The 13,243-nt window shown below is 41.9% G+C and overlaps 1 protein-coding gene across 1 annotated transcript in view; it reads right to left on the bottom strand.

Moving 5' to 3' along the window:
- The window catches only part of LOC125165943 (uncharacterized), a 178,628-nt gene that overhangs the window by 102,416 nt on the left and 62,969 nt on the right, over window positions 1-13,243 (bottom strand). The window contains exons 15-16 of the mRNA XM_047859469.1: window positions 6,874-7,066; window positions 4,784-4,911 (exon numbers count right to left, since the gene is read on the bottom strand). Coding sequence (XP_047715425.1) covers window positions 4,784-4,911; window positions 6,874-7,066 — 321 coding nt within the window. The remainder of the gene's footprint in view (window positions 1-4,783; window positions 4,912-6,873; window positions 7,067-13,243) is intronic.

Raw genomic sequence — 13,243 nt, 5'->3', positions numbered from 1 at the left:
AATACATATATACATACAGACATGTATATATATATATATATATATATATATATATATATATATTTTTAAAGACACACAGGCTTGCCCAGTGTGTGCATTTAATTGGCAGAAAGGAGTGAATTGCTGAGGTTGCAATTTCCACCAATCTGACAGCCTAGCACACTTTGAGATGCATCAGAGAAAGAGTGTGTTTTGTTTCCTTGGGTGTTGGTCTTCCTGGTGGCTTGGGGCAGGAAGTCAACCCTCTTCTTAACAAAATAAGAAATTTCCCTGAAGGTGATAAAAAGCCTTCTCTTTGTGTGGAGTCCATAGCTAAGAAAAGAATACAAAACCAGAAAGAACTGAGAAGGTGCAAGCACTACATGAATATGTGGCAGGAAAATCCAGGAGTGTCTCCATCTTGCTAATCATGGCTTCCAAGACTCCCTAGAGAGGTAAACACTCAAGAATCAATAGCAGAGTAGGAATCAAACATTGTCTTATTAACAGATGTGCAGTATCTGGGCTTCAATGCTAAAGCACAAGGAGGGAGATCCTAGGGCACTTTATTTAGCATCTGGATTTGCAGGATGCCCTTTGGGAAACATTGGACTCAGGGACCTTAGGTCAACCTTAGCATGAAAGGGAAAGCACCAAAGGAGGCTAAAATCTCAGAACACACAATGCACTCGTAGGTTAGGAACTCACACATCTCAGAGCAAGGAATGAAGAAAGGTGGAGATCTCCCGCCCTGTAAGTGAGCCTTGGGGAAAATTGAACAAGCAGGGTTATCTAAGTTACCTGTTCCCTCTGCTGAGCTCTAGTCTAGAATAACATTCAATAATTAAATAGTAGAGGACAAAGCAGAAAGGAGGGAGTGACAGGTAAGAAAGGTGTCACTTAATAGCCTAGGTGAGGAGATTAGGAAAGAAACAATTACTTCCCTAAATCATTCTGGACTAACTTGAACCTTTTTGACTGAGCCAAGGCAATCCCAGGAGCTGGTTTATAGTATTTGTACGCTTTGACCTGTTTTTTGTACAAAGAGCCCTATTGTTTGGCTATTTGGTAGAAGTTTGTGGGGAGGGTTCTTGCTGGTGATTTCAATCTGCTGATACCAGGTTGCAGAGGTTGGTGCTAATTTGCCAACCTCGCTTGTGTTGTTTACAGGATTGCCAGATTTAGCAAATAAAAATAGAGGTCACCTAGTTAAATCTGAGTTTCTGATAAACAGCAAACACTTTTTGAGTATAAGTATGTCCCGCATATTGTCATAGTTTAATTGGCAACACTAGTTGTTGAAAAGGAAAACGTGGCTCTTTTTAAAAATTCATTAGGCTTTTTTAAGCTTTGGCCTCAACCTCAAGAAACTCTCAGATGGACCCTTGCATAATTTTATTATTAATACTTTCCCAACAGGGGAAAGACCAGGATCTTTCTGCCTCACAGGTTCTATGTATTATCTGTTTGCTAACTGGCCCATTTCCATTTAAACTCTGGGCTGGTTATTTGTCTAAGAAGTCTTCCTCGCCTGTCAAATGTCACCTGTGTGTGTCAAGGGCCAACTCTCAGGCAAAATAATGCGTGGTACACACTGAGGGTAGGCATCAAATATTAGAGAAAATGGGAAAAAAACAAAACAAATAATCTCAAACCTTTCTGTGTTTATATTATTTTTACTTCAAGTGTCTTATATTTCTGGGACTTAAAAAACTTAAAAAAATAACATTTTAGATCCAATGCAAGTACAAAACAGAAAATCAGTGCTAGCCACAACTGTCACGGGTTTTTATTTATTTATTTATTTTAGTTCTCCAAACACTAATTCAAATTACCCTGAAAATGTGTCCTCTGGTGGCTGTAGAGAGAATTAGCATGTGGAGCAAGCGTCACTTAGGAGCCAGGACAGCTAATGCCTGGCTTCTCTGAGTTCCTTAATTCACCTGAATTCACATCAGCCCTAATTTTATGAGAGTTTACACACAAAATGGTTACTTTCAGGATTTAAGACAGCCCAGTGTGTTTGAGCAATTCTTAACTCTAGGGATTCCAATATATTTGGCAGTAGAACAGTAGAATCAGGACTGGGAGAAATCAGTTGTACTCTAGATAACACAAAGGGTTATCCATTAGAAATAGGCTGTTTTGACAGAATTTCTGATTTAGAAGGCCACGTTTCACAGCTTTGGCACAGATAGCTCAGTTTCTATAGAGAACTTATTGTCAGGGTAGAAAGGGGGGAGGCGTTTTCAATGATTTTTTTAAGTTAAAATAATTTCATTTACCATAGAGGAAACTAGTGAACAGCCCTGGTAGCTTAGCACAGAATGAAGTGTATGCCAAAGTGTGGAGAAATCGATTTTTCAGTCCTCTCTGCCCTTCTATTCTTCTATTGCCATTGAGTCCTGCCTGGAGGACTCCTCTTCTATGGAGGCCTGGAAGCACTGAAAGGGAAGGTGGGGAGAGAGAGCCCAGAAAAGGGGGGCTGCTTAAAACTCATGTTTCGACAATAAACTTGTTGAGTTCAGGGATTCTGTCTTATTTACATTTAATGTAGCCTTTTCAGTCGCTACACTCTGAGTCTAGATCTCTCACTTAGTTGATCAAAGGAAGTTTCTAACTGGCAGATGAAGGGTGCAGATGCAAACTCTGTAGAGGCCAGTTCCCTTTGAAAAGAGGAACGGTTTTCAAAGCCCGAGGCTCTCACCCTTTAAGCCCAGCCAGGTGTTTACAAAAATTGGGTGACCTACATCTCTGTGAGTAATAGACCAGAGAGTAGATGAAATGGTTAACCATCTAATCTACTAGAAAAACAATTCAAAGAAAACATTTCCACTTCCCCATCTTCTGACCACATCATAGTGCACTGTAAGCTGCCTTCCACCCCCATACCTCCTCTGAGAGTCCTATGAAGCTGGCAATGACCCTGGGGACTGACCCCACTGCCTGGTGTTTAGGAGTCCTCTTTCTTGATGTTTCGCTGCATGCCACACTAGTTAGTAACTGTCCTCTCCTAATTAAAAGCACCCCCCCTTCATTGGCTCTTATCACACTATCCCTTCTTTTTTGTCCTCTAGTTTCTTTGGCTACTTCCTGTTCCCCTCAAGGATTCTTGTTCTGTGATCTTCCCCTTAAATTCAAGAATTACCCAGGGCTGCATTTAAGACATCTCTGGCTTTTCCTAGTCATTTGATTCATTACTGTGGCTCAACGTTCACCTTCATACCTCAGCTCATATCTGCTCCTGACCTTCAAACCTATACCTCCCACAAAACATTCACACCTGAGTTTTAGCAAACTCTCCTCACATGCCTGTTGTGGCAGACTCGGTATTACCTTCCCCTCCAAAGTGCCCCTCCTCCTGCATTCCATTTCAGTTAATAGCCTCCTCCCTGACCCTGAGAAAGTCCTTTTTAATTCCACCCTTATTAAACTCTCACCCCAGCGTCTGGTCTTCAAATCCCAACATCTCCATTTCTACAAAGTGCTCTCAAGTCTGCCCTCCTTCCTGTTCTCACTGTTCCATCCTTGGTGTAGGTCCCGTCTTCCCTCTCCAGGTCACTGTTGCAATAACTGCACTGCTCTTCTGCACGAGCTCCACTCTAATCTATTCTCCCCACGAATACCCCAGCAACTGGTGAAAACGGAGCTGTGGTCGTATTTCTCCCTTACTGGAACTCACCGATGGCTCCTCTTTGCTCATAAAATACACTGTAAATGTTGTATGGATTAGCAGGCCCTTCACAGGCTGCACGCAAAACACATTCAGCTCGTTTCTCATCATGCCTTTACAGCCTAGCCATAGAAGTCCTCTTGTTCTCCAAATTCACCATCCTCATTTTACACCTCCCTGACATCGCTAATGCTGTTTCCTCTGCTTAAGGATTTTCCCTTCTCTGACAGACAACATCTTACACATCTCTTAGTAACAGGATTAAATAAAGATCTATTCCTCTGAGAAGACTTGCCAATATTTCCTTTACTCCAATAGCCCCCCACAGGACAAATTCCTCCCTCCGCGGTGGTCTCTGGGGATCTTGTGTGTGCCTCAGTTGCAAGCTGTGAGTCACCTGTAATTTTTACTTAGAGACTGGGTCAACTATTTTATAGACTAGAATTCCTTAAAGACAGAGATTATCTTCTCTTATTTATCCATATGTTCCTAATGTCTAGAATAGTTCCTGAGACAGAGGAGATACTTAATGTTTGATGAATAAACTCCCAAGAGTTGGTGACCATCAGAAGGGCTAATAATCCATGCTGTGGATACAAATGAAGAGCAGTGTCTCATTTATTACTAGGATATGAGCCATTGATGGTGTGATGATGAATTTAGCAAGATGCCATCTCATTGCTTTAAACTCACCCTCGTAACTTGCTGCGCTGAGCATACCTTGCCCAACTGCCTGCCCCACCCACATGTGGTGTATTTCTAAAGGCCATAATAAAGTCAGGGTGTCTGTGTGTAGCAAAGTGAGGCTCGTCCCTGACAGGACAATGAATGTGAATGGAATCGTCACCCATCCTCACTAAAAACATATATATAAGATCCTAAATTATACAGCTCTCTAACAAATTATGCCTATAAGAAAAAGTAGTACCCTTCACATTTTATTTTTTGTTAACAAGGAACCACAAGAAAATAAACTTATTATTCACACCCTTACAACTAGCTGAGATTATTTAAATAGAATAATTACATACTTTATTAGGAGCTGCCCCAAAAGACAGGTTTTTTGTTTGTTTTAAATACTGGGTTTTGTAAGAAAGCTTAACAGATGTTTTGTTTTCTAGGGAGAAATACCTGGCGCTTATTTTCTAGAAGAACTGCTTCCCAGGTCCATATGTCATACAGCACAGCAAATCTGTCCACGCTTGCATGGGCCCATCCCCAGTCCTGGCCAGTATTTGACTTGCTGCCCTCTTTGTGACCTGGGAGAGAAGGGGGATGAGAATGATCAGAGACAGGCCTTTCCACGGGGCTATTCTCATTTGAAAAGCAGCCCTTGAACTGTCAGCTCCATCTCAGGAATGAAAACACTGAGTCAGGCACAGGGGTTCCTAAGAATCAGTTGGAGAGCCATTGGCCAAGACTAGGACCTAAGTTCACACTTGTTGACTTCTAAGTCAGTAGAGGTTTTTGTTTCCACTTTTTAATTTTAGTCTTAAAGGCTAATTTTAGAAATACAACCAAAATTCAGTTAATATGAAATCTTCACGAAAATATCCTCAAACCTGTAATTTAAAGGCAAAACATACATTTCACCTTCTCTAAAAATAGGTCCCTGGTGGTTTAACCACAAACCCAGGTTAACCCTGCTCTTCCAAGTGATATTAGCCAAGTAAAAACTTCTCAGAGAAGTTTCTAAGATATTCCTTAATTATGTTAATTCCTAACTTAAATCAATAAAGGTAAGTAATCATTGTCATTATATTCAGCTAAAATATTTTCCCACTATATTAATGTTAAATTTTCAATACCAGCATGAGTATTGCTTTCAATTTTTGAGTGGTCTATTTCAGGCTGAAATATCAAAAAGTAAGAGAGTTTCAGGTGCTGGACTTTGAGTTCAATAATTATCACGTATATGATGGGTACTGAACAAGAAAAAGACTTTGATCAGGAATTTCTTCAGCAGAGGTTAGGAAATCATTCCACGACAGATGACTACATATTCACTAGCTCAGTTGAAAAATGGTCTTGTTCATGTGGCTAAATAACTGCTGACTGTTTCAATCAAATTAAATTCTTAACAGCTTGAAACAGTTGCACAGTATTATAAATTAATATCAATAAAAATGATGCCATCAGTATGTAGAATAACTGGTAAAGATAAAAGCTAAAAGTTGAAATTAAATGCCCTAGAATGTTGGATGCCATCACTGCATCCCATGATTCAGACACCCATGGTCTGTAACAAAGAGGGCAGAGTTCAACCCAATGTTAATTCTGTCAGGCTCTGAAAGGTTAGTTGTCAAACATTCTTTGAGCAGTATTTTATATCAATATTAAAATTCTCTTTTTTAAGTTTATTTATTTCGAGAGAGAGAGAGAGAGGGAGGAGTAGAGAGGAGAGAGAGAGAGAATCCCAAGCAGGTTCACACCGGCAATGCAGAGCCCAATGTGGGGCTTGAACTTATGAACTGTGAGATCATGACCTGAGCAGAAACCAAGAGTCGGACACTTAACTGACTGAGCCACCCAGGCGCCCCAAAATGAATTATTCTTAATTACCAACCACATATATTACAAAATAGCACAAACCCTTGCTAAATTTCCTTTTAGGTGTTGCAATATGTCTAGAAACTCTAAGCTCTTTCCAAATATAATGCTAATGTCATCATATTATTCCAAAAGGATTCTTCTTTCCTCACCTATTTCTAGAATTGCGTACATTTGAGTGATGCCAGAAGGAAGAAGAGAACCCATAGTATAGGTTATTTGATTACCCTGAGTAATGATTTCTCCTTTTGGTGCTTATCCTGCTGGATTTTTGTTAGGAACTCTAGGGTGTCTCTGCTTCTAACTGCTGTTTCCCCAAGGTCAATCACTTTTTTGTCACTTAGGAAAAAAGAATTATTACCTTCACTCCCTTACTTTGCTTCCCTCGGGGCCCTGCATGACACCCCCTTCACCTGGTGGGGAACAGAGTCTAAACAACAGTCAGAATTATAACCACGCTTTGAAAGAGGAGTCACAGTCTCCAACAAGAAGAGGGAGTTGAGCTAGAAGCAGAACCATATCTTCTCTAAAGCAGGGGAGGTGTATGCACTTACTGAGTTTTCAGATACTATTGGATATGCATGTATGTTTCCAGGTGGAAGGTGTTAAACAGAGCCCTTAGTGTTTATTATTTGCTTGGCTGGTTGATTTTTTAAAATCTGACTTCTGACCTTTCTCTTTCTCAATGTATTGGCTGGCTACAAGCAGCATTTCTGCCTCCAGTTCCTTCAGATCACTCAAGGCTTCATCATACATGACATGCACTCCTCGCTGGTCCTGGGTGTAGACGTAACCCGCGTCTATGCTGTAGTAGTCATCCTGGTTCTCCACTTCTGAGAACTCCATGAACTGGATGCTGTGGACCTGGGGAAAGAAAGCCAAGCCCAGAAGTTACCGGAAAAGAAAGAGTTATATTTTGCCAGCCCAAATGGGCCAAACAGTAGGCTTCTGTTCTCATGCAGTGGGCTGTCAGTATGGAGCTGCAGACATGCTGAATGCATAAAGCACTGTATGTAGAGAAAGAGATATGAGCAAAGAATGTTGGCGGGGAAGGGTAGTGACATAGATAAATAGCTGATTAAGTTTTGTTCTGATTAACTCCAGGTTACCTGGAAAAAGGCAGGCAATAGAGCTGAGTGTTATTGGTCAGGGTGCCTGTGTTCTGGGCCTAGCTCTGCCAGGATCTCACCCTAGGCAAGTCACTCAGCTACTCTTGGCCTCTGTGTCCTCACCTGTAACACGGGGACAATGGAGATACCACAACAGTTTTACAGGGGGCACGTTGACACTGTGCTTATGAAGCACTTGAGATCTATACACATGAGCTGTTAAAGACTTTTTCATTTTAATTATACAAATACTTTAAAGATGCATTAACACAATCTCATGTCTTAGTAATATATATACTGAATTGAATAGTGTTCCCCTAAAATTCATGTCCATCTGAAACCTGTGAATGTGACCTAATATGGAAATGGAGCCTTTGCAGACATACATAGGTTAAGATGAGGTCATAGTGGAGTAGGGTGACTCCAATGACTGATGTTCTTTTTTTTTTAATTAATTAAAAAAATTTTTTTAGAGAGAGAGAGACAGAAAGAGGGAGCACAAGCAGGGGAGGGACAGAGAGAGAGACAGGGAGATAGAATCTGAAGCAGGCTAGAGGCTCTGAGCTGTCAGCACAGAGCCCTATGTGGGGCTTGAACCACCAGCTGTGAGATCATGACCTGAGCCGGAAGTCAGACGCTTAACCGACTGAGGCCCCCAGGAGCTCCCAATGACTGATGTTTTTATAAAAAGAGGAAAACATGGAGACTGACTCAGAGGGGAGAAAGCCATGTGAGGACAGGGGTGGAGATTGGAGTGATGCATCTAGAAGCCAAGGATGCCAAGTAACAGCCAGGATTACTAGCAACTGCCAGATGCTAGGGGGCACAAGGAAGGATCTTCCCCTGGAGACTTCAGAGGGAGCATGGCCCTGCTCATACCTTGATTTTGGACTTGTAACATCCAACACTATGACAGAATAAAGTTCTCTCCTGGTTGCTAGGAGCCACTCACTTTGTGGTGTTTTGTTATGGCAACTCTAGGAAAGTAGTGCAAGTAATCTGGGTATTCCAATCATAATTTCTCTCAGATGACTGAGGAACTGTTGCATCCTGAGAATAATTTTTCTGATAATGATTCTTACAATTTCAAACTTCACTCTTCTCAAGCCCACCTCATGCCCACTCTTCACTCTGTCTCAGCAGACGCCCCTCTGCTTCTCCACCTCCCCTCACACAGACCTGCTGGCTCACACCCTCCTCTCCACTTCCTTCTGTTCTACGGGGAACAACCCTGCTCCCCTTCTCTGTGACCATTCCCTCCCATCTCTGAAGCTTCCCTTTTTCTTGGATACCCAACTCCTTGCAGCCAGCTATTTTCCCAACTGAAACTGAAACATGCTCACATCCCTCTCCTTTATTTTATTTTATTTTATTTTATTTTAATTTAATTTTTTAAATGTTTATTTATTTTTGAGAGAGAGAGAGAGCATGAGCAGTAGAGTGGCATTGAGTGAGGGGGACAGAGAATCCAAAGCAAGTTCTGTGCTGACAGCAGTGAGCCTGACATAGGGCTCAAACCCATGAACTATGAGATTGTGACCTGAGCCGAACTCAGACACTCAACCGGCTGGGCCACTCATGTGTCCCTCACATCCGTCTCATTTTCAAAATATCCTCTTGTCCTTCCCCAGGTCCCACCTTTTGTCTCCCCTCCTCCCTACAATCTAACCTCCCAAGATGTGATCTGCATTCACTGTCTCCATTTCCTCATCTCCTACTCCTCACCCATCTCCATCTGACTCCTGTCTCCATCAAAGCAAACCACTTTCACTAAGACCAACAGTGACCTTTTCTCCACATCCAGCAGACTTTCTTTAGCCATCTTATGTAATCTCTCAGGAGCATGTGACACAGTTTTACACTTCCTGCTTCTTTCTTTCTTTCTTTCTTTCTTTCTTTCTTTCTTCTTTCTTTAATGTTTTTTATTTTTGAGAGAGAGACAGCATGAGCTGGGAAGGGTCAGAGAGAGGGGAGACACAGAATCCGAAGCAAGCTCCAGGCTCTGAGCTGTCAGCACAGAGCCTGACATGGGGCTCGAACCCACGGACCGCGAGATCATGACCTGAGCTGAAGCCAGATGCTTAACCGACTGAGCCACCCAGGCGCCCCTATTATTATTATTTAAAAAAAAAATTTTTTTTCAACGTTTATTTATTTTTGGGACAGAGAGAGACAGAGCATGAACGGGGGAGGGGCAGAGAGAGAGGGAGACACAGAATCGGAAACAGGCTCCAGGCTCTGAGCCATCAGCCCAGAGCCGGACGCGGGGCTCGAACTCACGGACCGTGAGATCGTGACCTGGCTGAAGTCAGACGCTTAACCGACTGCGCCACCCAGGCGCCCCTTATTATTATTTTTAATTTACATCCCAGTTAGTTAGCTTATAGCGGAATAATGATTTCAGGAGTAGAATCCAGTGATTCATCCCCTACATATAACACTCAGTGTTCATCCCAACAAGTGTCCTCCTTAATGCCCATTGCCCATTTAGCTCATCCCTCACCCACAACCCCTCCAGCAGCCCTGTTTGTTCTCCATATTTAAGAGTCTCTTATGTTTTGTCCCCTTCCCTGTTTTTGTATTATTTTTGCTTCCCTTCCCTTATGTTCATCTGTTTGTATCTTAAATTCCACATATGAGTGAAGTCATATTTGTCTTTCTCTAATTTCACTTAGCATAATATGCTCCAGTTCCATTCACATTGTTGCAAATGGCAAGATTTCATTCTTTTTGATTGCCGAGTAATACTCCATCATATATATATATATATATATATATATATATATATATATATACATCACATCTTTATCCATTCCAAAGCCGATGGACATGTGGGCTCTTTTCCATATTTTGGCTATTGTCGATAGTGCTGCTGTAAACATTGTGCACTCCCTGCTTCTTGACTCACTCATTTCCCTGGCCTCCTGAGACCCCACCTTCTCTTTGGTCTCACCAACTTTCCAGCCATCCCTTTGCTGATGCTTGAGGTGTATTTTTCTCTATCGGGTCATTAAACAGGAGTCACACTTAAGACCCAGTCTTAGGACCTCATCTTTTCCTCCTATACTCCTTCCTTGGGAGGCAGTATACTTTCACTGCTGAGATTACCTTCTTTAGACGATTTGCTCCCTGGTATCTGTAATCCAGGCCTCATAGAGCTCCAGACCCACATATCCAATGACCTATTTGGCATCTGTTCCTGGGCATCTCAAAGGCCCCTCAAACTTAATATGATAAAATTGTGTTTCTCCCACAAACCTGGGCCATCTCCAACTTGCCCATTTTGGTCAACAGCACCATCACCCAGTCACTTCCTCTAGCATGAATCATTCCTGCCATCTCCTTCTGCCTCACCCTACATGTTTAGTCTATCACCAACTCGTGTTGATTTGACTTCCTATCTTTCCAATCCATCACTTCTCTGCATCTCCACCACCCACCATCCTAGTTCCAAGCTGTAATTAGCTTTCACCAGGAAAGTCTAGGAGCTTCTAAACTGGTTCAGCCTCTTTTTTTTTTTTTTTTTAATTTTTTTTCAACCCTTTTTATTTATTTTTGGGACAGAGAGAGACAGAGCATGAACGGGGGAGGGGCACAGAGAGAGGGAGACACAGAATCGGAAACAGGCTCCAGGCTCCGAGCCATCAGCCCAGAGCCTGACGCGGGGCTCGAACTCACGGGCCGCGAGATCGTGACCTGGCTGAAGTCGGACGCTTAACCGACTGCGCCACCCAGGCGCCCCTGGTTCAGCCTCTTAATTGGTCTATCCACATTGCTTCTGGCCTGAGTTTCTTTTCCCTCATTTTACTCACTGCTGACAGAAGATCTTTTAGAAGTGCAGTTTTGAAGGGTGATCAAGATGGCTCAGTTGGTTGGGCTTCCAACTTTGGCTCAAGTCATGATCTTACGGTTGACAAGTATGAGCCCCACATCAGGCTCTGTGCTGACAGCTTAGAGCCTGGAGCCTATTTCAGATTCTGTGTCTCCCTCTCTCTCTTCCCCTCCCCCACTCATGCTCTGTCTCTCTTAAAGATAAACATTAAAAAAATTATTAAAAACAAAGAAATGCAGTTTTGATTGTCTTGTTTCCTCCACTTTAATATCCCTGAAAGGCATTCCATCACTTACAGAATAAAGCAAAACTCCTTAACAGGGCCTATACAGTCTGGCCCCTGCCTAACTCTCTCCAGTGGTTCTCAACCAAATGTGATTTTGCTCCCCAGTGGACATTTGGCCATGTCTGGAGACATTTTTGGTTGTCACAACTTGGAGGTAGGTGCTACTGGCATCTAGGGGGTAAAGGCCAGGAATGCTGCTAAATATCCTGTAATGGTTGGGACAGCCTCCCACAACAAAAGAATTATCAAACCCCAATAGTGCCAAGTTCAAGAAACTTTGGGCTAGTTTCATTTTGCATCACTTTCCACCTGGATCACTGTGTCCCAGCCATTCATGTCTTTTGGTTTCTTGTGAGTGCCATGCTCTCTCTCTGCACAGGTCCTTTGCACAATCTATCTCCTCTCCATTGAAAGATCTCCTTCCTCCTTTGCCTAGTTAAAGCCTTTTCGCCTTCCAACCTCAGCTCTATCATTACTTTCACAGGGAACTCCTGCTGGCTTCCCTATAACACCAAGTATCTCTTTTGAGGCACTTACTGAGGTTGTTGTCTTACATTTATTTGTGTGAGTATTGATCAATATTTGTCTCACTCACTGGATTTTAAGTACTATGAGGGTAAGGAACATGTATATTTTTGTTCATTATTGTATCCTCAGTGTTTATTAGAGGGCCTAACACATAAAAAGTTAGAAAATAAGTAAAAGAATGGATGAAGAGATAGTTCTTTATATTTTTGTACACAGATTTCTTTTAGTCTATGATTTTATGATGCTTACTTGTACTTCTAACATATACCAGTCAGAAATCCTGTATTTGGCCCTCATGGATTCTCACCTCATGTCATTACACCTAATAAATGCATTCTCAATGGGGGTGATAATGTCCAGGGTAAAAAGTAGTTCTTGGAGGGGCACCTGAATGGCTCAGTCGGTTAAGCATCTGCCTTTGGCCCAGATCATGATCTCGTGGTTTGTGCGTTTGAGCCCCATATCGGACTTGCTGCTGTCAGCCTGTCAGTACAGAGCCTGCTTGGGATCCTCTGTTCCCCTCTCACAGCTCCTCCCTCTGCTTGTGCTCTCTCAAAAATAAATAAACATTTTTTTAAGAAAAGTATTTCCTGGAGGACAAAAAAATCTTACTTTTTTATGGTATAAAGCACAGATATACATACTGTTGGGGAAAAAAGTCTAAAATGAGTCCTTGTGGGGGAAGCAATAATGAAAAAAAGGTTAGGAGACATTGGCCCAGTTTTTCATATATACATGAAATATGATATAAATAATATTTATCATCTTAGCTATTCTTCAGTTTACAGTTTAGTGGCATTAATTATAGTCACATTGTTGTGCATCCATCACCACCATCCATCTCTAGAACTCTTTTCACCTTGCAAAACTGGAATTCTGTATCCATTGAACAATAACCCCTATTCCCTCTCCCCCCCAACTCCTGGCCTCTACCATTCTCCATATTGTCTCAAGTGAATGTGACTACTCTAGATACCTCATATAAATGGAATCACTCAGTATTGGTCCTTTTGTGACTGGCTTATTCCACTGAGCATAATGTTCTCAAGTTTTATCCATGTTGCAGCATGTGTCATATTTTCCTTCCTTTTTAAGATTGACTAATTTTCCATTTTATGTATATATCCTGTTTACCATCTGTCAATGGACACTCGAATTGCTTCCACCTTTTGCCTATTGTAAATAATAGGCAAATATAATAGGCAAATAGAATAATAATTATGAACATAGGTGTGCAAATATCTCTTTGAATCCCTGCTTTCAATGCTGGACCAGAAGTCGAATTA

The sequence above is a fragment of the Prionailurus viverrinus genome, chromosome B2 (genome assembly GCF_022837055.1).
Source record: "Prionailurus viverrinus isolate Anna chromosome B2, UM_Priviv_1.0, whole genome shotgun sequence".
Taxonomy (NCBI): domain Eukaryota; kingdom Metazoa; phylum Chordata; class Mammalia; order Carnivora; family Felidae; genus Prionailurus; species Prionailurus viverrinus.
Note: the sequence above shows the minus strand (reverse complement) of the source record. Positions and strands in the feature narration are given on the sequence as shown.